This window comes from Chlorocebus sabaeus, chromosome 3 (assembly GCF_047675955.1).
Source record: "Chlorocebus sabaeus isolate Y175 chromosome 3, mChlSab1.0.hap1, whole genome shotgun sequence".
NCBI classification, from domain to species: domain Eukaryota; kingdom Metazoa; phylum Chordata; class Mammalia; order Primates; family Cercopithecidae; genus Chlorocebus; species Chlorocebus sabaeus.
Window position 1 is genome coordinate 6684274 of NC_132906.1, and position 27822 is coordinate 6712095.

The 27822-nt window shown below is 44.7% G+C and overlaps 2 protein-coding genes and 1 long non-coding RNA gene across 8 annotated transcripts; 1 reads left to right on the forward strand and 2 right to left on the reverse strand.

The window, feature by feature from the left end:
- Nucleotides 1-2345: 2345 nt before the first annotated feature.
- Nucleotides 2346-12593, forward strand: GTF3A (general transcription factor IIIA). Its single transcript, XM_008021801.3, has 9 exons — nt 2346-2755; nt 4898-4998; nt 7568-7664; nt 8225-8313; nt 10430-10503; nt 11068-11148; nt 11718-11947; nt 12044-12103; nt 12343-12593. The coding sequence occupies exons 1-9, from the start codon at nt 2372-2374 to the stop codon at nt 12505-12507; spliced, it is 1281 nt and encodes a 426-aa protein (XP_008019992.3). The 5' UTR covers nt 2346-2371; the 3' UTR covers nt 12508-12593.
- Nucleotides 7672-12068, reverse strand: LOC140710684 (uncharacterized). The gene is made up of 2 exons (XR_012091812.1): nt 11960-12068; nt 7672-7812 (listed from the first exon to the last, which is right to left on the reverse strand). It is a non-coding gene; the product is annotated as an uncharacterized lncRNA (long non-coding RNA).
- MTIF3 (mitochondrial translational initiation factor 3) lies at nt 12553-27822 on the reverse strand. 6 transcript variants are annotated; one of them, XM_037986878.2, is made up of 6 exons: nt 27131-27822; nt 21679-21746; nt 16880-17340; nt 13990-14147; nt 13087-13160; nt 12553-12798 (listed from the first exon to the last, which is right to left on the reverse strand). In XM_037986878.2, exons 3-6 carry the CDS (start codon nt 17337-17339, stop codon nt 12708-12710), a joined length of 783 nt encoding a protein of 260 aa, XP_037842806.2. In that variant the 5' UTR covers nt 17340; nt 21679-21746; nt 27131-27822; the 3' UTR covers nt 12553-12707. The 6 variants fall into 6 exon arrangements, with proteins under 6 accessions (XP_037842806.2, XP_037842802.1, XP_037842803.1 ...); XM_037986874.2 differs by lacking the exon at nt 13087-13160; XM_037986875.2 differs by lacking the exons at nt 13087-13160; nt 27131-27822 and adding an exon at nt 26762-26850.

Below are 27822 nucleotides of genomic sequence, written 5' to 3' on the forward strand. Positions count from 1 at the left end.
TGTTGTAAGTTTTCATGACTGGAGACAGAATTATGCCACCATTGACAGAGAGAAAAAGGGCAAAAAGAGGTGTGGCAGATAAAGGCAATGAGATTGACTTACAAAGAATGTTGAGTTTAAGGTGACTGCCTGACATTCAAGTAAAACAAAGAAAAAAGAAAAAAACAAAAAACACAAACCCCAGTTGTCATCTAGAAATGTGGGATATTAGAAAAATTAGAAAACCACATTGGGGGCCAGGCACGGTGGCTCACGCCTGTAATTCCAACCCTTTGGGAGGCTAAGGTGGATGGATCCCTTGAGGTCAGGAGTTCGACACCAGCTTGGCCAACATGGTAAAACCCCGTCTCTACTAAAAATACAAAAATTATCCAGGTGTGGTGGTGTGCTCCTGTAGTCCCAGTTACTCAGGAGGCTGAGGCAGGAGAATCATTTGAGCCCGGGAGGCAGAGCTTGCAGTGAGCTGAGATTGCCAAAATTCCACCACTGCACTTCAACCTGGACAACAGAGCAAGACTTTGTCTAAAAAGAAAAAAAAAAAGAAAGAAAAAGAAAAAAAAGAAAAACACATTGGGAAGTAAACTGCAGAGAGAAAGGAGGTGGAGCTGTGGATCACACGGTGAGAAAGAACAAAGAAAAAAGACCAACAGTTGTTGAGTATACAGAATGACCTGGATCCTATTAGCTGCTTTACGTGGAGAGTTGTTGGAAGAGCTGTAGGTTGGCGGTAAATGTGTCTAGCACAGGGGGTGGCACCTAATAAATACAACTATTGGTTAATAGAATCTCATTTAATTTTTAAAATGGCTCTAACTGGTGGGTATTAACAGTCTCAGTTTAGAGATAAGAAAAGAAACTCAAAGAGCCCCTATCCAAAATCCTACAGTTACTAAATTTAGAGTTGGAATTCAATGTCAGGGATTGACGCTGAAAGCCAGCGCTCGCCTGCTATATAATACGTCAGCGCACAGGGCTAAGAACCAAGCTAAAAAGGTGGAAGAACGATTGTCCAAGGAGGCAGGACAAGTCAGGAAGGCAGGGGGAAGCCATGAGTGTGGCCATGCTGCATGGAGTCAGTGGCCAAGAAAGGCCAAAAGAAAGGAGGATCTCAGAGATTTACCATGCACCCTGGCCCTGGGCATGAGGCATGGGGAGGAGAAAACCAGAACTCGCGCAAGGGAAACCATTTTTGACTTCTGGAGTTGTAGGAGGGATGTGTGTAGAATTCTCTCATCCATGGACGGGGGCTGGAGTGGCAAATAGGGGAGAAAGGAACAGGTGGACCCACGACATAGACACTCTCTCACAGCCCCGTTATCTTGAGACGGAGGACGAGATAGGCGTTATCACCTTTCCCACTTTCAAGATGAGGAGACTGAGGCAAAGGAGTGTTCGTGAACTGGAATACTCAGTTCATAAGCGCTGATGTTAAGCCCCGGCTTGTTTCCAGAACTGCACTGCTGTGCAGGGACCTATTCATCAGATTCCGACAAGGGCTTAATGATTTGGAATAATGCAGGATGTGAAAACTACGGATCTGGCGATCATCCCACAAATCATCCTGCCAGTTATCTGTACCCAAGGACATTTTTTAGGCACGTGGTCCTCATAAACTAAGATATTCATTCAGGCGTCTCAAAAGGGCTTCTCAGGTTTTAATATGCGCTGAGTCACCTGGAGATTTGTTTCAAGCAGGTCATCAAGACCCCAGCAGTGTTCCCAAATTTTTCCTTTATTTTTTTTCCAACCACCTGGTCAGTATGCGGGGGGTGGGGAAGGGTAGGATGGGGAGACATCTGTATTTATTCTTTTAGAGGTCCGGGTCTCACTCTGGGCTCAAGCGATTCGCCCGCGTAGCTGGGACTACAGGTGCGCCCCACTGTGCCAGGACAGTGGTTCCCAAACTTTTCTGCGAATTGAAATCACCTGGGAAGTTTCCAAAAATACTGACACCTGTTTCCCACCCCCAGAAATTGTGATTTAATTGGTCCAAATATGCTCTAGGCTTCGGAATTTTGTAACGCTCTCCACGTGCATCTGAGCTTAGGAACCTCTGAGCTGGGGCTTGCAGCAGAAGCACGTAGAGCATGCAAGGAAACGAATCCACAAAGAGGACACATTAGCAATGTGGCAACAGGCTAACAAATTATGTAAGGCTAGTGCTTTCCAGAGTTCACTGCAGGACGGGAAACAAGTCCCATTTAAGCAGTGCCTCGGGATTTGAGTTGCCTGTGAAACGCAATAGCCTTTTGCAAAGGACGGAGAAGCCCCGCCTCTTATCCAGGCGGGGCGCGGGGCGCGGGGCGCGGGGCGCGGGGCGCGGGGCGCGGGGCGCGGGGCGCTTTCTGGCGCATGCGCGATCTCCCGGAGCATGCGCAACCTTGGCGCCGGCGCGGGGCGGGGCCTGGTGTCCCCCTCCTACCCCGCGCTCCCGGAAGTGTGCCGGCGTCGCGCGAAGGTTCAGCCTGGAGCAGTGGGCCGGGCGCGCCGGTTCCCGGCACGTGTCTCGGCACATGGCAGCGCGCCTGGCCCGGGGCGTGGAGGCGCCAGCGCCCTGGATCCGCCGGCCGTGGTCGCGGAGTCGGTGTCGTCCCTGACCATCGCTGAAGCGTTCATCGCAGCCGGCGAGAGCTCAGCTCCGACCCCGCCGCGCCCCGCGCTTTCCAGGAGGTTCATCTGCTCCTTCCCTGACTGCAGCGCCAATTACAGCAAGGCCTGGAAGCTTGACGCGCACCTGTGCAAGCACACGGGGGAGGTGAGGAGGGCGAGGCGGCCAACCCTGAACCTAGGGATGGCGGTGGCTCGCCAGTGGGCTCTGCCCAGCGGCCTGGGAAGGGCGCGTGGCCCCCCGGCAGTCACTGCAGTCATGGCCAGGGCCTCAGGCCCCGCTGTGCGGGGCGTTCAGCTTTGACATCCTGGACTTGGGGAAGGAGCTGAGGAAGTAAACAAGAAGTTCTAGGACCTTTGTTCTGCGACCTTGGCTTGGGGCTAAGCAATCATTTCCCCTTCTTTGATCGTGAGTCTCGGCCAGCCAAGTGCCTCTGGTAATCTGCAAATAAGTGCGAGGTTTGAGGGGGCCCACCACTACTAGACACCTGCCAAATACTGGCCCCTGGAGTTGGTACAGAAGATGGGTTACGTGTACCGGGGGTCGTGAAAGCAGCATGTGCTCATTTCTTCATAACTCTACACTGGAGAGAGCAGTGAGCAATACAGGCAAACCCAGGGTTTCTGCTGGCATGGGCCTTCGTTCCTGGGTCGAGCCGACCAGAGGATAGGTGGGAATGACTTGCAGTGCTGTGGTCAGGAAAGGCCTCTCTGTGTGAGCCGAATAAGAAGGATCTAGCCATGCAGACATTTGAGTTGGGCAGAGAGAACGCAAAGGGAGCCTGTGGGGGTGGGAGGCAGGTGGGTGTGTTTAGGTGCGGAGATCACGATATGAGTTCCGAGAAGTAGGTCTAGTAGGAGTTTGGATTTTATTTTGAGGGCAGGAGAATGTCAGATACCATGATATGACGTGGCAGCCCATGTCACACACAAGTGAGGAAAACGAGGGTCATGGAGGTCAAGGAATCTGCCCATCTTCCCAGTTTTTGGCAGAGCTGGGCTTCACACTGCCTCAGCTTAAGGCCCTTAATTTTAAACCACTGGGCTGCAGTCCATACCTTTGCCCCTTGCACCTCCTCTAATTTATGGGCCACCTCCTCCAGGTGTCCTCATGGGCCTCATTCCTTACCCTCTCCAGCACTGGAAGGTGGACGGCTTCCTACTTGAGACCTTCTCCGGTTCTTTTCCTCTTCCTCGTCTGCCCTTTTCATTGGATCCTCTTCTGCCCTCTGCATTTCCACCCCACCCACTCCCTCTTGCAGTCTTATGTAGCCAGTGGCATCACTCGTAACATCCTTTATGCTTTGCTCCTGTGCCGTTCTTCTTGCCCGTTCTAGCCTCTAAATTCTGGGCTCTGTATTACCAGTAGATCCAAATAAGAGCTTGCCTTTCCTTTTAGACCTGTGTGCTGTATTTGGGATACTGGCACTACCAGTTTCCTTAATACAGGTTAAAAACTTGGAGTGATCTTTGTTGTCCCAAATCTCTCATGTAGATTGACACGTTTGTTGAGCCTACTCCACGTCTGCCACTGCAAGGTTCTGTGGCTCTGCCCCTGGTGATACATGCAGCTCACTGTGGACCTGTTTGCTCGCTTTGCTCCTAGTACTCTTGTGGAGGCCTGGGTGCCTCCCTCCTGGACACCTTGGTGGTACGCTTTTCATAGTGAGATGCACCAAACTGGTTATTTGGGTGTGTGTTTGGCTTTTACTGTAGATTCAAAATGAGTCACCCCCTCCCAACCCCTGAATCACAACAGGTGGTTGCACTTAGGGTGTTGAGCTGTTTTGTTTGCTTCGCCCTGGCACCTGTGAGCTTTTTCAGGTGTGACACACTTTCCTATAGCTGTGCTTGGCATTCTCTTAGCACAGACACTGGGCTTGTCTGGGATGAGACAGGCCTCCCTCATTCCTCTGCCCTAGGCTTGCTTTTTACATGTTAAATCATGCGGCGGTGGGGATCTGTGCAGACAAGCCATGCTAACAGCCAGGGCATCTTTAAGATGCCCTGTGAAACCTGGCAGCAGGTTAAAAATGCTATGCCTGCTTATTTTAAATGCTGTTCATAGAACAAAAATCTGTGTAGTGACTTTGTGAGAAGTTGTGGCGTTTATGTTATGTAACTTCGTGCAGGAACACCGTGTCTTGCAGCAGGTGCACAGCTCTTATGAGTAGAAACCACCTCTGCACAGGAAGCCTGTGGCCTTAACGCTAGGCAGTTTCGGCTTTTAAATAATACCAGAGTTACTAACTAGTGCAGGAGTGACATGCTTTTTCTTTTTTCCTGCTAGAGACCATTTGTTTGTGACTATGAAGGGTGTGGCAAGGCCTTCATCAGGGACTACCATCTGAGCCGCCACATTCTGACTCACACTGGAGAAAAGCCGTTTGTGTAAGTAGAGACCTGGTTTTAGGCTTTTGAAGTGGGCCGTGTTGGGCATATAGACCTGGTAAGAAGACTGATTAACTCACGAGATCAGGAATGTGAAGCCTGGCAGGGTGCAGTGGCTCATGCCTGTAATCCCAGCACTTTGGGAGGCGGAGACAGGCAGATCACTTGTACCCAGGAGTTTGAGACAAACCTGGGCAACATGGCGAAACCCCATTATCTACAAAAATACAAAAATTAGTCAGGGGTGGTGGTTTGTGCCTGTGATCTTAGCAGCTAAAATGCTCATGAGTGGGGACAAGTTAAAGTATATCAACATAGTGGGATACTTACAGCCAGGAAAATGAATGCAGATGCTCTCTGCAAAGCCATGAGAAAATCACCAGGGCACTTTAATTGAAAACCCAAGGTGCAGAAGAGTCCTCCGTAGCCTACCTTTATGTGTGTAAAAAAGCTAGGGGGTGGGGCGAGGGGTGAGCAGTGGGTGTTGGGTAGGCAGGAAGCAACTATATTTGTATTTGTTCTTATTTGTAAAGAAGTCTTAAAAGTTACATAACAAAACTAAAAATGTCATGTTTTGGCAGCAGTGGGGGGTCCCGGCCAAGTAGGGGGTGGATATGGTAGGAAATGCCATGCAACCAGGAACTACTGGACAGTGACTCTTCCAGCTTGTGCTCTAGCCCAGACCGTGCCCCTCTTTAGCTGTAGATCCCCGTTTCCCACTGCTTGGGACAGCGCTACTTGGCTGTCTCTGTGTCTTAAGTTCCATGTGGTAGGCTGGGTGTGGTGGCTCAAGCCTGTAATCCCATCACTTTGAGAGGCTGAGGTGGGAGGATTGCTTTGAGGCCAAGAGTTCAGGCTGGGCAAGATGATCAGGTCAATCTCTATTAAAAAAATAAAAAATTCCATGTGGCCCAAATTTGTCACAGTCAAACTGAACTCACTTTTCTCTTTGATCTTCTCTCATGGTCTGTCTGGAGAGGTGGCCTCGCTGTCTGTCCAGTGACCCATAGCAAAGATAAGGCAGCTCCCTGGACTCTCCATTCTTTCTCCCATCTCTTGCAACAGGTGGGTTGCCAGGTCGTGTAACTGACCTGTCAGATCCAGCAGCCACCGTCTTATCTTGGTCCCTTCCTTTGGCTGGAATGACAGTCTGTAGGCCAGCCCTCTCCCCCAGTGCCCTCCCGCGTGCTTCCCTTAAAGCTGTGCAGTGCTTTCAAGCACAGCCTACATATGAAGTCCAGGTTCCAAGTGTGTCCTACAGTGACCTGTGTGATTTGGCCCTTTTCTGCTTCTCTTGCCCCATTTGCTTGACTTGCAGGCATGAAGTTGTGGTCCAGCTCTGCTAACTAACCAGCCCTCTCTCCAAGTGTGCCGGGGTCTCACACCCATTTGGTTCCTGTCAGGACTCTTCCCCGCCTGTCCTCCTGCCCCACACTCGGTTGGGTTAGATGCCTGTGTCAGGTTTAGAGTGAAGAATGGCAAGAAACCCAGCATAAGAGACGCTTAAACAAGATGGGCTTTTTGTCTCGTGTGACTGAAATACAGAAATACAGAGGCAGGCGCTCTGGAGCCCCTTCTAACTGGTCTCTGCCATCTTCATCTTGGGTTTCAACCTCACTGTGCTATCTGTTAGGGCCCAGCTGTTGCATAAGCATGCCGCTGGCAGGAAGGAGGCCAGGACGTTAAGAGGCACGCCCACCCCCCCTTATTTAGAGAGGTGGGCTGGACTTAGCCATGAGCCGCCCTAATTGCAGGGGAGGCCGGAGCGCGCGCTCACTGTTGGCTGCCTGCCCAGCTAACACTCAGCATTCTGTCCCTGCAGTTAGTGGGGGCTTCTAGGGTCTCTCCCATTTGTGGGCCTCTGCGCTGTGCCTCCCATGGTCACTGCTGGCTTGTCTCTGCTTGGCCCTAGGAATGGGACAGTGCCTGCCCTAGGGTTATCAGTGAGTGATGGCTAAGATTGATGCGGAAGCAAAGTCCTGCTTCATCCCTCAAGCTTACAAAGGCTCATTACAAGAGGCACAAATTTTCTTTTGGGGGAAAAAAAAAAAAAGGCTTTGCAGAGGATTTAGATCATTCGAAGCCAAGATGCCAAGATAAGAACTAGAATGGCTTGATAAGCCAGGGAACGTAATGGTTCTGGTTCTGCTCTAAGTATCTGTTTCACCTCTAATGATAAGCCAAGACAAGTTTTATTGAGGCCTTTCTGGAAAGGCAGTTTATAATGACATCTCAAGCAGCATTAAGGTTGTCAGATTCTAAGCTGAGAATAATTTATCTTAAGCATGATTTAGGCCTGGTGTAGGCTTTTGCCCAGTGTGTATAAAAGATGACTGATGGAGTGTGTATAATTTCAGAAGCCTAATATGAAAAAGCCTCTTGTTACATGATAGTCATCAGGGTGAAAGGTCTGTGTGGTATGGCTTAACACTCTGGAATTTGCTAAGACTATTTTATAGTATTACTGTTCTTTGGAATAATTCGCTTTTATAAAGTAGGAGGATATGTGTGTCTTAAAACTTCTTTTCCCTTGGTTTATTAATATTTTGGTTTATACAACTTCTTACAGTTGTGCAGCTGATGGCTGTGGTCAAAAATTCAACACAAAATCAAACTTGAAGAAACATTTTGAACGCAAACATGAAAATCAACAAAAACAATATATAGTAAGTATGATTTTATATGCTTAAATTTATTTTTACACTTACTGCCTGTGTTGCTGACATTTTCAGCCAGGTGCGGTGGCTCAAGCCTATAATCATAGCTTGAGGCCAGGAAATTGAGACCAGCCTGGGAAACAGTGAAATGCTGTCTCTGAAAAAAAAACAAAAACAGAAAACAAAACAAAAAATTTTGGGGTAACAGAGAGATAGCCTGTCTCTAAAAAATAAAAGTGAAAAATACAGTTTTCGTCAACCAAATTTTGTGTCAAATGTCTGAATTTACTTAATGCCATCATAATGATAAAGGTTTTATTCTGGAAGCAAACATTGTGCAAATTAAAGTGTACTGGGAGACTATTCCAATGGAAACATTTTTCCTTTTTCAAATGTCATATGGTTCTTGAAATCTTTTTGAGATAAAGCAGAATTTTACAGTAACAAAAAGGGTGAAAGTAACAATTATGTAATCTCCAAAATAGTTTTATCTTGAGGATTCTGTTATGAACTGTTGATTTTTTGACTTTCCATAAGACTAACGAGCCTTTACAATTTAAAATTAACAGTGCAGTTTTGAAGACTGTAGGAAGGCCTTTAAGAAACATCAGCAGCTGAAAATCCATCAGTGCCAGCATACCAGTGAACCTCTGTTCAAGTAGGTACTTCACGTGGCTGAAAATCCCTTGGATTCTAGGTGTGAATAAGATTGGAAATGCAAGGGTGGTGTTGAGCATTGTTTCATGTTTTTTGGCTGTTTATATATCTTTTGAGAAATGTCTGTTCATATCCTTTGCCCACTTTTTGATGGATTGTTTCTCTTGCTGATTTGAGTTCTCTGTAGATTCTGGATATACGTTCTTACTGGATGCATAATGTGCCAATATTTTCTCCCACTCTGTGGTTGTCTGTTTACTCTGCTGATTATTTCTTTTGCAGTGCAGAAGCTTTGTAGTTTAATTAGGTCCCATTTATTTCTATTTTTGTTGCATTTGCTGTCAGGGTGTTAGTAAGAATTCTTTGCCTAGGCTGATGTCCAGAGGAGTTTTTTCCAATGTTTTTTTCTTGAATTATATTTATGGTTTCAGGTCATAAATTTAATTTGGGCTGATTTTTGTGTAAGGTGAGAGGGACCCAGTTTTTCCAGCACCATTTATTGAATAGGGAGTCCTTTCCCCAGTTTATGTTTTTATATGCTTTGTTCAAGATCAGCTGGCTGTAAGCATTTGGCTTTATTTCTGGGTTTTCTATTTTGTTCCATTGGTCTAAGTGCCTATTTTTATACCAGTACCACCCTGTTTTGGTAACTGTAGCCTCGTAGTATAATCTGAAGTCTAGTCAAAGGAAAAGAAGTCACTATATGAAAAAGATACATGCACATATGTTTATAGCAGCACAGTTCACAACTGCAAACACATGGAGCCAATTTAAGTGCCCACTGACCAATGAGTAAAGAAAATGTGGTGTATATACACCATGGAATACTACACGGCCATAAAAGGGAACGAAATGATGTCTTTTGCAGCAGCTTGGATGGAGGTGGAGGCCATTATTCTCAGTGAAGTCGCTCAGGAATGGAAAACCAAATACCATAGTTTTCACCAAGTGGGTGCTAAGCTGTGAGCCCAGAAAGACATAGAGTGATTTAATGCATTTTGGGGATTTGGAGTGGGGAGTTCGGGGAGGGGGTGAAGGATGAAAGACTACACGTTGGGTACAGTGTATGCTGCTTGAGTGACTGGTGCACTAAAATCTCAGCACCACTATAGGGTTTATCTATGTAATGAAAAAACACCTGTAACCCGAAAAGCCATTGACATTTAAAGCAACAGTGGGACAAATCTTTTCAAAGCTTCCTAATCAACATTTTTCTGTTAATATGTACTGCATATGTACATTTACATATTGGGAGCATCTTAAAGGTTTACTTTGCTCTAAAAGAAGTATTTAATGTGTCTGAAAATAATTTTTGAGATTATTCTAACTGTGGTTAAGCTTAAAGGCTGCGAAATTACTTAACTATTCAAATAGAGCCTGTGCAACTATATGAAAGGTCATTATGGAGACATTCATTATGCTTTTCCTGTAGAACAAAACAAGTAATTGGGTTTATCTGCAGTTAGAGAGGGTTTTTTGAGGAACATGAGGGTGGCTGGACAAGTTGGGTAGACCTGCAAAAGGGCCAGCGGCTCTCTGCATGGGTCTGGGCATCTGGCACTTTCCCTCAGCTTGCACGGGCTGCCTTGTGCCTTGGAGTTGCTGCAGTGACCCTGCTTCTCCTTGCTTGTGGGTCTGCTGCTGCCTCTTTGCTGCTGATGGCTTTAGCACAAAGGGGGCACGTGCTTTTTATTGCTCACCAGAGGCAGAGGCATCTACCGCTGTGCTCTCTTGCACACCCCCTGTGCAGCAGCATTAGGAGAGCTAGTCACAAGTGATTCAGAATGGCTTAGGGGTTTACCTAAGCCAAGTCAGATAACCTCTCGAAGTATCTTTTTGTAGCCATGAAAGCAGAGTATATTTTCGGAGGTATAAAGATGAAAACTGTTTAATTGGGTTAAAAAAAGTAAAGTGACTTTTTTCTCCAACCGTTTGTTTTGCCCTAAAGCTGGTCAAGTAACTTGAATCTCACCTGTGATGAGGTCTCCATTTTAACATGGGTTTGGTTATGGGAAGAGGAGAGACTTCGGTGGGAGAAACAGGACAAAGTGCCATTGACCTGAGTGGAGTTCTCTGTGAAAATGGATTGGCTAATACCTCATGTGTTGCCAATGCAGGTGTACCCAGGAAGGATGTGGGAAACACTTTGCATCACCCAGCAAGCTGAAACGACACGCCAAGACCCACGAGGGTGTGTACGGACAGCCTGGGTGTGCTCCTCTGAGGGGGATGCCAAATCCTGGGTGCCTTTGAATCTGTTCCGTGATCACGCTGACAAGAAGGGAACTCTGTGGGCAGGGGACACCATCCTGCTTATTTGGGTCTTACATTCTTGTCCAAAGAGGCACTGTATATGTCTGTTTCCACTACCGTGTCATTGCTGTTCACATGTAATGTGTTGTTTGTTCACAAGTGCCTGGGTACACGTTACACTGACGAATGTGCTGATGAGAGGGAAAGGCATCCTTCCTGTGAAGTCTGCCTATTCCATGATCATGCTGAGAAGATGGGAACTCTGTGAAGTTTGCTTCACAGGAAGGTGAAATCCTTAGAGGGAGGCACCTTGCTGTGCCACTGTTCAGTTTTACTATAACGTAAATCTTTTTTTAGTTTTTATTCCCACCTCAGGAGGCTGAGTTGAGTACTATTAGGAGGGGAATAGAAAATTATATAAGCACCTAAGTTTTCTTTGTAGTTATGGTCAGTGTTTACACTGAATATTCATGACAGACAATGCACCAATTTTTTTACATAGGCTATGTATGTCAAAAAGGATGTTCCTTTGTGGCAAAAACATGGACAGAACTTCTGAAACATGTGAGAGAAACCCATAAAGGTAAGGCAGGCATGGTGTAAATGTTTGTCCCCACAGAACTCGTTTTGTGCTTTTCAAGAGTGAAATGCTGTGCGCTTTAAAGTAAAAGGGTTTCTATATGATATTTTGTGAAGTGCTGGGTATGACGTTGGAAAGGTGAGCAGAGCTGTGCTAGGTCTCTGAGCCATCCCCTCCATGCACAGTTAGCATGCTGAAGGCGGTGGCAGGTCTGTAGTGAAGAATTTCGGGAGGCACTGCTGTTCTGTGGGACAGCCTGGTCAGTAGTACCCAGCAGACTAGGGGACAAGGAAGGACACCGTTTGGTCTGCTTCATGTTCTGTACCTCCCCGCAGTCACCTTGCTGAGAGCCCTGCCTCTTGGCAAGTGAGCAATGACTTTGTGGCATTTAAGAACTTCAGAGAATTGAGACAAACTTCCTAGGTGATAAAAACGGGGGTTCCTTGGGAATTTCTGATTTGTATTTGCAAATCAGATTGTATTTGTAGGCACTGAATGTTATTTATGTATTAATTTTTTCTAAATGGTGGTATCTGGGGAAATTGGTGAAATTTGTCTGTCTGTCCCACCAGAGGAAATACTATGTGAAGTATGCCAGAAAACATTTAAACGCAAAGATTACCTTAAGCAACACATGAAAACTCATGCCCCAGAGAGGGATGTATGTCGCTGTCCAAGAGAAGGCTGTGGAAGAACCTACACAACTGTATTTAATCTCCAAAGCCATATCCTCTCCTTCCATGAGGAAAGGCGCCCTTTTGTGTGTGAACACGCCGGCTGTGGCAAAACATTTGCAATGAAAGTAAGCACTCACCCTCACAGTCGTGGTCCTGTAGTCTATGCGTTCACAACACAGTTTTCATATTAATGTTTCATTAATAACTTTCTTTCATTTTAGCAAAGTCTCACTAGGCATGCTGTTGTACATGATCCTGACAAGAAGAAAATGAAGCTCAAAGTAAGTTGAAACTACTTAGGCAGCTTATTTTTCAAACAGAAATTGTTTAAAGCCAGAAGGAGTCTGTTTGGAATTCTTTTCAGCTGCTTTACTGTGTGTGTCTGCACTACTGCTGAAGACTTGACTTCCTCATAAAGCAGTGTTGTATACTATACCTGCTGGTACATATGACTGTCGTAAAATTAACTCAGATAATTTTGATTCTGAATTCTAATCGTGTGTCTTCCTTATTCCCAAAGGTCAAAAAATCTCGTGAAAAACGGAGTTTGGCCTCTCGTCTCAGTGGATATATCCCTCCCAAAAGGAAACAAGGGCAAGGCTTATCTTTGTGTCAAAACGGAGAGTCACCCAACTGTGTGGAAGACAAGGTGCTCTCGACAGTTGCAGTACTTACCCTCAGCTAAGAACTGCACTGCTTTGTTTCAAGGACGGTAGACGAAGGAGCTTACTTTCTCTCAGAGCATGCTTTATTAAAATTACTGATGCAGAACATCTGATTCCTTATCATTTCCCTGGTCTTGGTTCAAAGTGTCTCTTTTCTGGGTCTTTTGAGTTTCTCCATATGCCTTCTCTTCATTTTTGCTTAAAGGACGAAGAACACACATTAAAGCTTTTCCTCCTTGAATAGCTTGTGGCCTAGATAAGAATGTAGCCATTCCAGGCATAGTCTGGAGTATTTGATGAAATATCTCCTCCTAAAAAAGGGAAACAGCCAGAGATTAATTTAAAATCAGAGGCTTTGGTGCCTTCTAGTGTTCTACTCGAACATTCACAAAAACCGGCACCCTTGAATATTAGCTAATGAGTTCATATATATCTGGTTAGGTTGACTGAAATCTGTACAATAACACCATGTAACTAAACTGACATGCTGAATCCTAATTTTCAATCTCCACTTCGTCATGGCACTAAGAGGCTCCGTTTGGCTCAGATTACCCTCTCCCCCAAACAGAAAGCACTGGGTTTGGGCACTGGCAAAATACCTTCTCATCCCCAAGATGTCAGCCGAGCAGTTCTCAGCACTCTCTACTTCCGCGAACGGAGTCACTCTCAGTGGCTGAAACAAATGGATACCTGGACTCAAGAAAGTCTGCATCAGCTGGGTTGGAACCTATGCTAAGTGACTCTACTGTGGAGCTGGATTACTAAGGATGCCCTTAGTGGATGCTAAAGTTATCTAACTTTAAAAAAAAAAGGCAAAACAGGTATTCCATACACTTCCGGGATTGGAAACTACGTACTTTCTAGAAGACGGTCTACATAATTAATGCCCCTCATAAGTACAAAGAGGAAACAAAAGATCAGTCTATAAAGTTTGTAATTTTCCTGTTTAAGGGTTATTCTACAATGTATAAATCAATAGTATATTGCTTTTAAAGTATGAAAAGTTTTCATATGGCTAAACACACTAATGGAAGCTATATCTACAGTATGCTTAGTTTTGAAAAGCAAACTAGAAAGCTGTTAACATCACTGGGTGGAAGAATTACCAGTCACTTTGTCTTTATATTTCAGATTTTCTACATTTTTTTTTTTTTTGAGACTGAGTCTCGCTCTGTTGCCCAGGCTGGAGTGCAGTGGGGCGATCTCGGCTCACTGCAAGCTCCGCCTCCCGGGTTCACGCCATTCTCCCGCCTCAGCCTCCAGAGTAGCTGGGACTACAGGCACCTGCCACCACGCCCGGCTAATTTTTTTTGTATTTTGAATACAGACGGGGTTTCACCATGTTAGCCAGGATGGTCTTGATCTCCTGACCTCGTGATTCACCCGCCTCAGCCTCCCAAAGTGCTGGGACTACAGGTGTGAGCACCGCGCCCGGCCTACAATTGTATTTTTAGATCAGAAGACCAAAAGCACAAGCAATGGCTTGTGCCTTCTTTACTTACCACTTTATTTTCTGACACGTCTACATTTTTTCCTTTCTTTATAGTAATCCGGACTTGGCGTTCTTTCTTAATCCACTGTTGAATCTGTTTAGTCTTTGTGTCCAAATCATGTTGTCCAATATTTGAAGAAAAAGTCAGTTCCTTTGTCTGGGTTGGTCCTGGTTTGAAACAGATAGGGTGCAAGGACTACTGACTAGTCCACTGCGAACCCTGAACTTCCCAACATGCCCATCACAAAATCTTAGGTTGCCACCTGACAGTCTTCTCGTCTGGCTTTCAGTTTCACACACCAGTACATGTCTTTTCAAATAGGGGAGATAAACATAAAGGTACCAATTTTTTACCTGCCCTAGAAGGGTACTTAAAATCTGAAATGCTTCCATTTATTGTTAACCATCATTTGTTGAAAGAACACCAAAAGAGAGTCATTTCAAGGATTAAGTTTGGCTTTATGGTACACTTAATATCCTCGTCTTTCAGCTGTGGGTTGGCATCTGGGAGTGCTCTACCCACTCCTTTTGAGATGCTCTCCTTGCTACTAAGGGGTCAGCCAGACTGTTGGACAGGTAAGGGTCCCTATGTCCTGTGTTCATGCCCTCTGTCTCCAGAAATTCTGCCTACTGGAAAATTATAGAGAAGGAACAGGCTATTCAATAAAGGTGTTGGGACAATTGAGAAGTTTATAGATGACAAAAAGTTAGGTCTCCCCAGATGTACTAATGTTCTACAGGTGAAAAATACAACTTTAAAACAAATAGAAGAAAAGACAAAATGGTTTGTGATCTCAGGATAGGGAAGGAATTCATTAAGAAAAAAAGGCAAAAAGTGAAAAATCTAACTGGGATAAGGTTTTTTGCGTCATACACAACAGAGAGCCCTATACATCAGGAAGAAAAACCATCTACGTAGAAAAATGAATACAAACAGGCATTCACAGAAGAGAAAAAATAGTGAAATACACATAAATTTCTCACCATTAAAATGACAAAAACTAGAGTCTGACAGAATGAGGGAGGAGGTAGAGAAATTGCATACACTGCTGCTGACAGCAGTTTGATGCATTTGGGTTCACAGACCCTAGAGTATGCACCAGTGTTCATCATAAAGATTGGGGGCCAGATGTGCTGGCTCACGCCTGTAATCCCAGCACTTCGGGAGGCTGAGGCGGGCAGATCGTTAGAGCTCAGGAGTTCAAGACCTGAGCAACATAGCAAGACCCTGTCTCTACAAAAAATAAAAAAGCCAGGAATGGTGGTGTGTGCCTGTGGTCCCAGCTGCGTGGGAGGTAGAGGTGGGAGGATTGCTGGATCCCAGGAGATGGAGGCTGCAGTGAGCCGAAATCACACCACTGCACTCCAGAGTTTGGGTAACAGAGCAAGACCCTGTTATTTGTTTTTTGTTTTTTTTTTAACACAGGGTCTCGCTTTGTCACCCAGGCTGAAGTGCAGTGGTGTGATCATGGTTCTTCACTGCAGCCTTTGCCTCCCGGGCTCAAGTGATCCTCCCACCTCAGCCTCCCGAGTAGCTGGGATCACAGGTTTGCACCACCACACCAGGCTAATTTTTAAATTTTTTGTAGAGATAGGGTTTTACTCTATTGCCCAGGCTGGTATTGAACTCCTGAGCTCAAGCTATCCACCTGCCTTGGCCTCCCAAAGTGCTGGGATTACAGGCCTGAGCCAACATGCCCAGTGATTTTTTTTTTTTTTTTTAAAGTGACATAGTTTGATGTCCTTATTCTCCCTAGTTGGTCTCTTCTATTTTTTTGTTTTCCAGTCAACGTCCTTGTTAAATGTGGTGTTACAAAACTGAGCTGCAGATAACATGATTTTCTGAAGGCACACAACCTCACGATGCAGTCCTGGGAGCAGTCATCTGACACCTGTCCCCGTGCGCCATCCACTGAACTTTCATAATGATTAGCACTTTTTAGGAACTATGAAAAACAAACATCTTTGCTTAATATCCAATTCATGACTTCTCTGAGGCTTAAATGGCAAGTGCCTTGTGAAGTGACTAGTTGTATATATATATGAGTGTTACTACTGATACTGTAACAAAACGCTTTGGCATGGGAGATGCTCTGTTAATCACTTTAGAGTTTAAAAGGTACTTCCAGGCTGGGCGCGGTGGCTCACGCCTGTAATTCCAGCACTTTGGGAGGCTGAGGCGGGTGGATCACTTGAGGCCAGGAGTTCAAGACCAGCCTGGCCAACATGGTGAAACCCCCGTCTCTCTTAAAAATACAAAAATTAGCCGGGCGTGGTGGCGGGCACCTGTAATTCTAGCCACTGGGGGGGCTGAGGCAGGAGAATTGCTTGAGCCTGGGAGGCGGAGGTTGCAGTGAGCACACATCACACCACTGAACTCCGGCCTGGGTGGGAGGCAGAGACTCTGTCTCAAAAAAAATAAAAAGGTGCTTCCAGATAATTAACCAAACACCTCCACTTTAGAGATGAAGAAGTGGAAGAAAACTAAAGGAGGGAGGTTAAGCAACTGGCCCGGCAGAGGGCAGAGGGCAGGAAACTTGAACATACCCCTTCTAATCTCATTCCGTTTCACCCATCAGCTACTGAGCTTGCCGCGGCATTGGGAGAAGGCCACAGGACAGGGGAAAGAGTTCTCTTCACTTTGGTTTGTTTGCCTGGTTTCTCCTACATTTTACACAGGTTTAAAGGGAAGAGACAATGGGCAGGGTATTATGGAATAATGGGAACAGAAGTAAGTACAGGAAGGAGGAAGACAGACAGACACTAGGAATGGTGGTGGAATCGTGAATTTTCCAGTTTCTCATTTCCCTGTTGTCACAGACACCTTGACAAATGCTAGAATTTAAACTGCTGATTTGTAGCCCTTAAAGGACTCAGGGAGCCAACAGCAAAAAACCTACCAGTTTTGGGGCTAGCCTTCTTCATCTCCCTCAGCCTCTGCCGCTCCTGGAGGATCTGCATTCCTGTCATGAGCTGGTACTCTGCAGGCTCTGTGCCGGCGTTCCTTTGAACCAGTCGCAGGTCTCGCTCATCCATAAGTCTAATCACATCCGCTCGGTGCATGTTTCCCATATCATTGCCCTTCTCATCAAATAAGTGAATAATTCGCTGACCAATTCTTCTTCCAATGTTACCAAAAGCTGTTTGACTCTTTTTTTTCTTTTTTCCTTCACTCTTGGTGTCTTCAACGGTACTAAAGGCTTCTACATGAATTAGGAAGGAGAGTCTCGGGGCAGAAGCAATAGGGAACGACTGTGCTGGTGCTGTCTTTTGCACGATGTGTTTACCAAAACATCTGACGCAACTATTTTCAGACTTTACAGTTTGTAGTGTTAATCTCTTTAGAAAAAGAGCAGCCATCCTAAGAACGTAGTAAGAAGAGTTCATTAAAATTCAATCACTTATTCCCTTGGTCTGACATTGTGGTACACGGCAAGGGCATGTGTGAGGCTGTGGAGGCTGTAATTGCAAGTGTGAAGGAAACTGCTGTTCTCTAGACTTTCAGATCCACACACAGGAAGTCTACACTGATAAAGTGGACTAGCAGGTGACTCTGGCCAGACTAACTCACTCATGGTGGTACTATCCCCAAGACAAGTGGCGATTAGAATAAACCAGATTTGCACAGCACTTTTACTTTTTTTTTTTTTCCCCCTGTACCCATGATCTCATTTGACTACTTAGTTGGCCCCTGAACAACTTGGGAGTTAGGGAAACAGACTCCCTGTGCAGTTGAAAATCTGTGTATAACTTTGACTCCTCAAAAACTTAAAATAGCCTGCTGCTGACTGAAAGCCTTATGAATAACATAAGCAGTTGATGAACACATATTTTGTATGCCATGCGTATTATATGCTGTATTCTTACAACAGAGCAAGCTAGAGAAAAGAAATGTCATTAAAATCATGAAGAAGAGAAAATATATTTACTACTCATAAAGTGAACATGGATCACCATGAAGGTCTTCATCCTCACTGTCTTCACGTCGAGCAGGCTGAGGAGGAGGAACAAGGGGAGGGTTTGGTCTTGCTCTCTCAGAGGTGGCAGAGGCAGAGGAAAATCCACATATATGTGGACCCCATGCAGTTCAAACCTGTGTTGTTCTAGGGTCAACTATTTCTCATGCATCTCGTAGTGCCAACTCCAAAAGCAAATATCATCTTAGGGGTTTATTTATGAGGATGCAGTACATAATATGCTTGGTGATTCATAAACACCAATTGATAAACTTTTAATATAATGAACTGTTAACAATTTTTCAATACATCTGATGGTACATAGCAGATAGGAACACGTTATGGGAAAGGGACCTCTCCAGGAAGGAAGCCAGCCCACTGCAAGAATAACTGAGACTGTCGGAAAACACTGTGACATAAATCAAAGTGCTGACTGACCTCATAAACTATAAAGATCATTCTCAAGGTAAGGCAGGTATTATTACCAAATGTTAACAGAGGCATGTATGGTGACAGCGCCTTTACTTCATTTCTATGAGACTGAATTTGAAGCACTTACAAATCACACATTGATTTTTTAATTGCTTTTCTGTCCTTCCATTCGTGCATTTGGTAAATCTTAGAGAAGTACAGGCTGAAAGAATGCCGAGAGGACCCATTAATCTCATCTAGGGCATGCTAGGAATCATTAGAGAATCACAAACTCTGAGAGGTGTGACTTGTCAAGATGAAAGAGGAAGACAGAAGGTGTCTTCAGGGTGCTTCTCAAAGAATGGTCCCAGAATCTCCTGGGGTGTTTAAAACTGAAAGTTCCCTTTGGTCCCTGGCTTTGAGCCCACCGGGCTGTCCAACCCACTGATCTCTCACCCCTCGTGTTCAAGAGTGATATGCAAAAAATAGGGCAAATTAAACAAAGTGATGGACATGCATATTCTCAACACCCTCCTTACCTAGTATGGTAACACCCAACACTAATTTATAGCTCTGGTGCCAAGCTCTTCTCTGAGTTCCACACCTGTAGGGTTAACTGCCTACCCAACCTCTCCACTTAGATATGTAATAGTCATTGAGGATTAACGCGTCCAAAGTTCAATGCTTCGTCTTCCACACAAAACTTGCTCCTCCCTCAGTCTTCCCTGTCTCATGTAATGGCAACACATTCTTCTAGTTGCTCAGGCCAAAAATACCAACGTTATCCTTGACTCTTTATTTTCTCTCAGCAACCCATCCGCAAAACCTACTGTTCAACCAGTATAACCACTTCTCACCTCCTCCACTGCTATCATCCCACTCCCAACCCGCTGCTCCACTGCAACACAGTAAAACTATCACAGTAACAGCTTCCTGACTGGTCTTCCTGCCTCTGCCCTCACGCCCTAGAATTTATTACTGCCAGGGCACATAGAGCAATCCTTAAAAATGCGTAAGTCGGATCACGTTCCTCCTCTGCCCACAACCCTCCCCTGGCTAGTATCTCTCCAAGTAAAAGCCAAGCCCTGTACCATGCCCACTGGCCTGTGCCGACCGTGCTTCTTCTGGCTCACTCTGTTCCAGCCTCCTTGCTGTTCCTTGTAAACAGTGAACACACCCATCCTCTGAGTCCTGGCACCCAGAAATTCTCTCTCCCTGCAATACTCTTCCCTCAGACAGCCTCATGGTTCATTTACCTCGTCTCTGCTCAAATGCTACCTCTCAGCAAGTCCTTCCCTGACCCCTCCATAAAAGAGCAAACCCCAACACTCTCAAACCTATTCCCTTGCCTTTTAAAAACTTTACTGCATTTATCACTGCTGGACACATTATATATTTATTTGCATATACGTTCATCATCTTTCCTCACTGGAATGAAAGCTTCATGAGAACATGGACTTTGTCCATTTTGTTCACTGCTACGTTCCCTGGCACTACAGCCCAGAGCCTGGCTCAGCGTGTACACGTCGAATGAATGCATGGGCCAAAGGAAACAGCCAAGGAGCTACGGCGGGGCTGCTGGCATTTCACCTCCAAGCCTTCGGATGCATCGCTCCCCGCCAGTGCACACGAATGCCTGCAAGCTACACCCTTCACATTTCTAGCTGGCGTTTCAGACACCCGTCAGTATTCGTGAGGATCTGTGGCCAGATGCTCCATCCACAGTGCATGACACGCATTGATTTATGGTTATTACCCGGCTGGCGGCTCCAGCTGTAGATGCCGTCAAGGCTCTAAGGTGGGAGCAAAGTGATTTTAAATCACTGACATACGGTTTCTTTTGTGAATGGAAGAAGCTTCCAAACCAAAAAAGAAGAAAAATCTGAAGAGATCAGACAAGAATTTTTTTTCACTTATCATCAGAAAACCAGCAACAGCATCCAGTCCCAAATGTCACTAGGTATTCTGCTAGGGGACGCCTAAGTTCCTGCTCACAAGCCTGCTCTATAAACTTTATGTCTAAAATCAGTGTTGTTTCTTTCCAAAGTCTGTATTAGCAAGGATGTAGAAGTTACCACATGTAAAATCATGTTACTAAATAGATATATATAAATTTAAATAATCTTGATGTACACAGTAGATGAAACAGTCCACTGCAATTAAGCTTTAATACTAACTCAATATTGGCTATCTTTTTCCCTTAGTAATTATGAATGAAAGCTAAAGTGCCTTGTTTAATAAATTATCAACATATTAAAATTAAAAAAAATTTCAAAATGTAGGATTTTTTTCAAACAAGCAAACAAAATAACTAGATATAGGAAAAGATGGAAAAAAATTATAAAAATGTTGAAGACAAAAGCAATTCTTTCCCCTATTTTTCCTAATTGCCAGTATTTCTCAAATTTTTATAAGTATTTTATAAGTATTATTTTTATACTTGAAAATAAACTTTATTTATTTACAAAACAAAGATTATTTCAGAAAAATGATGTAGGTTTTTTTAAAAAGCTTTAAAAACACTTTCCAAGAAGGAAACGAAGGAAAGGGAAAGAGCAGAAAAACACTGGAAGTATATAACTTTTAAAGTCCTTTGCCATTATTGAAATTTAAGTTTAAATTTTTAAGAAGCTTCAATTTTTTTTGATGTCTACAGCAAACAATACAATTCATTGCAATTAAGCTTTAATACTAACTCAATACTGGCTTTAAATCAGCAAAATTGAAAATACACGTTTCTTCAAAATAGGCCCTTATAGATAAAAATATAAATACAAAGTTAAAACAACCTGTAATATTACATTTAAATTGCAGCTATGAACACAAATTCATAATTTAAAAACTTTTTATTAGGGAACCTTTCAACCTCATACAGAAAGAACTGGATAATAAACAGCACCTGTGTTTCATCTTTACCCCTCAACTATCTCCCCGCAGCCATCCAGGAAGGCTTTCGAAGTAAATCCTACTTTTTCAGGAAATAGTATGTATCTCTAAGAGGTACTCCTTAATCTTTTTAATACTCACAGTAACATTATCCCAATTAAAAAATGTTCCTTTATGTCGTCAAATATTTAGCTTTCAGATTTCCATGATGGTATTATTATTTTGTTTGTTTACATGTCATTTACAGTTTGGCAGCATGAAGAGACTCCCACTGGTCAATTCTGGTGTAATTTAAACAGTAAGGCATAATTACCGTCATTCATGTCAATACACTGAATATGCAAAAATCTATGAAAATAATTTGCCACAACTGCATGGGACTATTATCTTGATTCTTTACTTTGAAAATTGGTAATTAAGTAAAAAGAACTGAGCATTTATCCTACCTTTTTAGGAAGAACTGTAATCACCCCCGATTGATGAGAAAACGCTCTTCTGTAGAGAAGAATGGTAGCTAATAAACACGAAAGAAAAGTAAAATTAGAAAATCATGCCATGCACAGTGTCTCACACCTGTAATTCCAGCACTTTGGGAGGCCAAGGCAAGAGGATCACTTAAGGCCAGGAGTTTGAGACCAGTCCGGGCCACATAGCAAGACCCAGTCTCTACAAAAAATAAATTAGCCGGATGTGTTGACACGCAGCTGTACTCCCAGCTACTGGGGAGGCTGAGGAAGGAGGTTCACTTGAGCCCAAGAGGTTGAGGCTGCAGTGAGCTCTGATCACACCACTGCACTCCAGTCTGGACAACAGAGCTAGACGCTGTTTCAAAAGAAAATCACCATTTTTCCAACCCCAGTGAAACCACGGATTCAGGCAGGGATGGATGCAAGAGAGCTGATGCCAAAGGGTCACCACAGATGACTTTCAGACCGAGAGGGAAAAGCACACTCTGCTGAGGAGACAGCTGTCTGTCATCCCAAGCAAACGTCAGACTCAGCATCTCCAACAGTGGGACAACCTGCCATGCTTGCCACATCTCTGGATGGGAAGCTACCTGAAGTGCATGGCACCTTCTATGAAGCAGCTTTGAAAAAAGGTTTGACCTGAACCCGATGCAGGGTCTAGCTTCCAGTTTCCAGGGGATACAAGGGCCAGACTCAGGAACAACAGAAGATGCCACAAGGAAACAATCTGACAAATCCAGATGGAACAAGACACCTGGTTAGTGTCTAAAAAAGCCAATGCCATTGGGAATGAAAAGGGAAGGGGAAAGCTATTCTTGAGCGGAAAAAAAATCATGGAGACATAATTATGCTGAAAAGACATGTTGGAGATGAGGGGAAATCTGAATAGAGACTAGGTATTAGATACTATTAGAGACGTATTGTTAATTTTCTTTTTTCTTTTTTTTTTTTTTTTGAGACAGGTTCTCACTCTGTCACCCAGACTGGAGTGCAGTGGGGCAATCTTGGCTCACTGCAACCTCCGCCTCCCAGGTTCAAGCGATTCTCCTGCCTCAGCTTCCCAAGTAGCCGGGAGTACAGGTGTGCACCACTACTGCCCAGCTAATTTTTGCATTTTTAGTAGAGATGGGGTTTTACCGTGTTGACCAGGCTGGTCTCAATCTCCTGACCTCAAATGATCTACCTGCCTTGACCTCCTGAAGTGTTGGGATTACAGGCGTGAGCCAGGGCACCCAGTCTGTTAATTTTCTTAGGTGTGAAAATGGAATTCTTAAGAAACAAATGCTGATGTATTGAGGATAGTGTCATGACATCTATCACTTGCTTTGAAACCATTCAGCAGAAAAGATAAACAATGCACTTATGGCAGCATTTGCTGAATCTAGGTTATGGTTATATGGGTGTTCAATAATTAATACATTTTTAAAGAACAAATCAATAGCCTAGAGGGAGGAACGGTTCACTAGTAATGCCAATGTAACTATTCTAGTCTGTGTAACTTCTAAATTTCACTGTAATTTAATACAATGGCATTCTGGCTTCGTACATAATTTTTAAAATATTCCCTTTATTAGTTTCAAGCCTATATCTAAGAGACCCATAAATAAGGAACTTTATAAACTTAAAATTCTGATTTTTTGGTAATGCATACTGCCTTTATTTCTTCATTTAGTTTTCCCTAAACTCAAGTGTAAAAGTCTTATCATAAAATAGTGATGGGGCAGGATGGGAGGAAGGCTGGCATAAAAAAAGTACACATTAAGTACAATGTACACAATTCGGGTGACGGTGCACGAAAGTCTCAGAATTTACCACTATATAATTCGTCCATGTAATGAAAAGCCACTTGCAGTCCAAAAGCTACTGAAATAAAAATTTTAGAAGAATAAAATAAAGGGTGATGGTTTCAGTTTGAGGCAGAACTGGTACACTTTTTTGCTAGTGAATGGTTAAAAGTCAACTGGTCTACAATGGGGCGGTGTTTCTCAGAAACCAGGGCCTGTCCGCATCACCTGGGGATGCTTTTCAAAACACAGATGTTTCCTCTTCCCTATCCTGTTCAGAACCACTGGGTTAGGCCAAAAAAAAAAAAAAAAAAAAAAAAAACAGATGAACTTTAAGAGTAAGAAAACACTATAACTGGGGTCAAGAGTAGTTTGCGCTAGGATGCCTGAGACTGCCCCTAACCTTTCAAGGTTGATGGAAAATAGGAAGCCACGTTCTCTGATGAAAATCTCTGATGCCTCTGTGACATAAACACTAGGCTGAATAGGCTGGGAGACTAACTCAAAATAGAAACAAATGCTTACATTCTCATGATAATCCTGGTGCATCTGCTGCACTCACTCCCACAACTATACTCTCCCAGACATCCACAATATTCTACAAGTCAATTATCTTAATGTCAATTACTTATAGTGCATAACTTTATAGTAGTATATCCATTTTTAATTCGATGATTACTCTGACTTTATCTGAGTTTTGACAAGTGCATACACCTTTGTAACCAAAACTCCTATCGACAAAACATCACCATCATCCCAGAAAGTTCCCTCTTGCCATTTCCATATCGATCTCCATCCCCAAGAGGCAACTATTGTTCTGATCTTTTCCCATCAGAGTCTGTCCTAAGACTTCATATAAACGGAATCAAACAGTATCTACTCTTTGTTGTAAGGCATCTCAGCATGGTTCGAGATTAATTCACGTTGTACGGATCATTACTTTGTTCCTTTTTATTTCTAAGAAGTGTCCTCCAAGTATATGAATATATCACAGTTTTTAAATCTAGTTTTCTGTTAATGAACACCTAGGCTGTTCCCTTTTTTTTTTTTTTTTGGCTCCTACGAATGGCTGCTGTGAACATTCTTGTACCAAAAAAAAAAAAAAAAAGACAATTATTACTGCTCCAAAGGACAGCTGTATTCCCTGTATTATTTTGCATTCCACTGGAAGTACTGATAAAATATTTGCAAGGAAACTTCCTGGAACATGATTTAAATATGTAGTTTAGTAGATACGAGGGGTGCGTGGGTGGGCATTCTTGTCCAATAAAAAATTAAATCACTTGCATGCATTTGAAATCATGTGGACTGAAGAGACGAAAATAACTTCTATGATTTGTTCACTCACTGCTTTTCTCATATAGCTGATATTCACAAGCTCATACTGTTATCTGTTCTTTCCTGGGACACTGGATCAAAGTTGCATAGACTCTAGCGGACTAAATATTTGTGAAATTAATTTTGCCAATTCTCACGACCCTAAGAACTCTTTTACACCTTCCAAAGAAGTTTCATAAAGTCCTTTTTTCTGCCTGCAAACTGTTTCAGTTGCCCCATTCTAGCCTGAGCAGTGCAGCCTTAATCCGAGAGGACCAGCACTACCTTACTGGGCCTTCATGCTGCCCTCCCTTGGCTCTGGTTTTCCTCTTCCATAGGAAGCACAAAGTGTACTCTCCATAATGAGGCTGAGCTGTTTACGTGCTAGAACTCCCACTCAGAACACTGGAAAAAGCCAACATATATCTTTGGCCAACTATTTAACCATATTTCTTTAGCTATTAAGTTGAAATAATAACCATATGTTTTTAAAAAGCTTTTAAACCCAGAGCTAAAGACTCAGTATTAAAAACTGGACTTATGGCCGGGCGCAGTGGCTCACACCTGTAATCCCAGCACTTTGGGGAGGCTGAGGAGGGCAGATCACTTGAGGTCAAGGGTTCAAGACCAGCCTGGCCAACATGGTGAAACCCCGTCTCTACTAAAAATACAAAAAAACTAGCCGGGCCTGGTGGCACGAGCCTGTAATCCCAGCTATTTGGGTGACTGAGGCAGGAGAATCACTTGAACCCGGGAAGCAGAGGTTGCAGTGAGCTGAGATCGTACCACTGCACTTCAGCTTAGGCATGCAGCCTAGGCAACAGGGTGAGACTCTCTCTCAAAAAACAAATAAATAAATAAATAAAATTGAACTTATTCTCCTATGTTCATCCCATGTTAGTCTTCTTCCAGAACTCTAGTGATGGGGTCACCACCCATCCACAACCTCCAGTCACCTCCAAGACACCTTTGACTCCTCCACTTTCCTTCACTTTCACAGTCAACCCAACACCAAGCCTCATCGACTTCATTTCCTAAACCCCGCGCGAATCCATCCAGTTTTCTCCGTATCCACTGTCACCACCGTCAGTTTAAAACATCGACCACCTAGTTTGGATTCCTGCCAGTCTCCTAACTCGGCTTGAGCCCTGGCAACCAGTTCCCACTGCACTGCGGTCACTACGCCCGTCAGGACCCTCCTCATCTTAAATAAAACTGCCCCGAGATTAAGGATCTACACCTTCACCAGGCCAAAAGGCCCTTCCCACCTCTCCAGTTTCTCCTTCATGCCTAGGCCACACTGGCCATTCGACTTTTGAAATACAGTACTCTTGTCCTTGGTTTAGGAAAAGCCAGATCAATGCCTAGCGCATTCTTCTGATTACCTCCCAAACTAAGCCAGGTCTCCTAACCCTCACGCAATTTACTGAGCCTAACACTGAATGCTTCTACATTCCAGTTTATCTTTCCTTTAAAACATTCATTACAATTACAGTTTTGTGATGATCTTAGTACTACTGCTCTCCATCACTAGACCGTAAACTCTACGAAGCAAGGAACAAAATCGACTTATTCATTACTGTGTTGTGCCTGGCACAATAAATAGTAGTCAATTTTCCAGATTCTTCTCTCCTCCCTCTACTTTTCTTAGACTTAGGCCTTTCACAACACGTACTTGAAACTGAGACTTCTCAGTAAGAGAACTTAGTTTACTTCGTTCAAGTCTTAAGCCACGGAGCCTACTAAATGATAAATGAGAAAATAAATCCCACTTAGCGACCTTCCCCCATAAGGTCTCCTCCCGCAGCAGCAGGCAGCAAGAACAATGCATTTCTTCAGCCTTCCCTGCGCAGGTGCCCTTCGCCTGGCTCGTTCTGCCCCAGAGGTGCCAGGCAGTAAGGGGCAGGGGCACTTCCGGGAACCCCGGACCCGGTCGTTGGTAACACGACGGCCACGCCCACCTGGAGAAGTCCACCGGCGGCGCGTCCGGGTTACAGACGGGACGTAGGGACGTACTGCGTGCGTGCGCGCGCGCGCCAGCGCGCATGGCGGGGCAGAACTAGGAAAGCTCAGTAGGGCCGGGGCCGACGCCGACGCTAGGTCTAGCATCCTTGGGAAGTTCGTGCAGCGGCCTCCCTGAAAATGGCATTACAGCCCGACAGAACCCCCCGACTCTGCGGCAGGACCTGCGGGGCCTCTCCGGCCTCGGTACCGGCGGGACAGGGTGACCGTGACCTTCCAGGTGCCTCCTCTACAGGGGCGCCCCCTAAGCTCACGTCCTCCCGGTGGTGGTCGGCACACCGCTCCGCACGCCTCATATTTAGCATTACCTGTGCCGGGGCAAGCGATTGGTACACTCTGGCGGGCGCACGTACAGCGGCTCCGCGGCGAGTCCCCTTCGCTCTCCGTAGTGGGCGGGGCTTCATCCCGCGTCCTTTAAAGGAGAGGTGATGGGTGGAGCCACGTTTTTCTACAGTTGGGATGCATTTCCGCCGACAGAAAATGCGGAGGGCGCGGAGGAAGTCCTTGAGGGGAAATTGCTGCTCACCTGGCTCCCGCCGCTCCGCAGGTGCGGTGAATCTAATGTCAAATTTCTGCAGCAATCGGAGCAGCCCTTCCTCCAGTTATATTACATTCACTCCAATCTCGGTCTCCCACTAGGGCTTTATAAATAGCTTTTATAAACGTCTTTTTAATGTAACACTGAATAAAGTGTTTTATAAGCGTCTTTTATAAGGATCATGAGAGAAAGGGCGCTATCTCCGATTTGCAGGTGAGCAGACGGCTTCAGAGTGCGAACGGCTCCCCTTGGGTCCCCGGTGGAGCGCGGCTCCCGGAGGCAAAACGAAGCCAGCTGGGGCCGGGGCGTCAGAGCCTTCGCGTTGTAGTTGGGAGAGCTGTTCGAACGGGGCCTCAGCTGGCGAAGGGTGAAACGGACCCGGACCCGGACCCGTGGAGCCCGCTCGAAAGCCAGGTGCTGGGGGTGTGGGCCGCCGTTCCCGCCGCCTTCTTCAATAAGAAA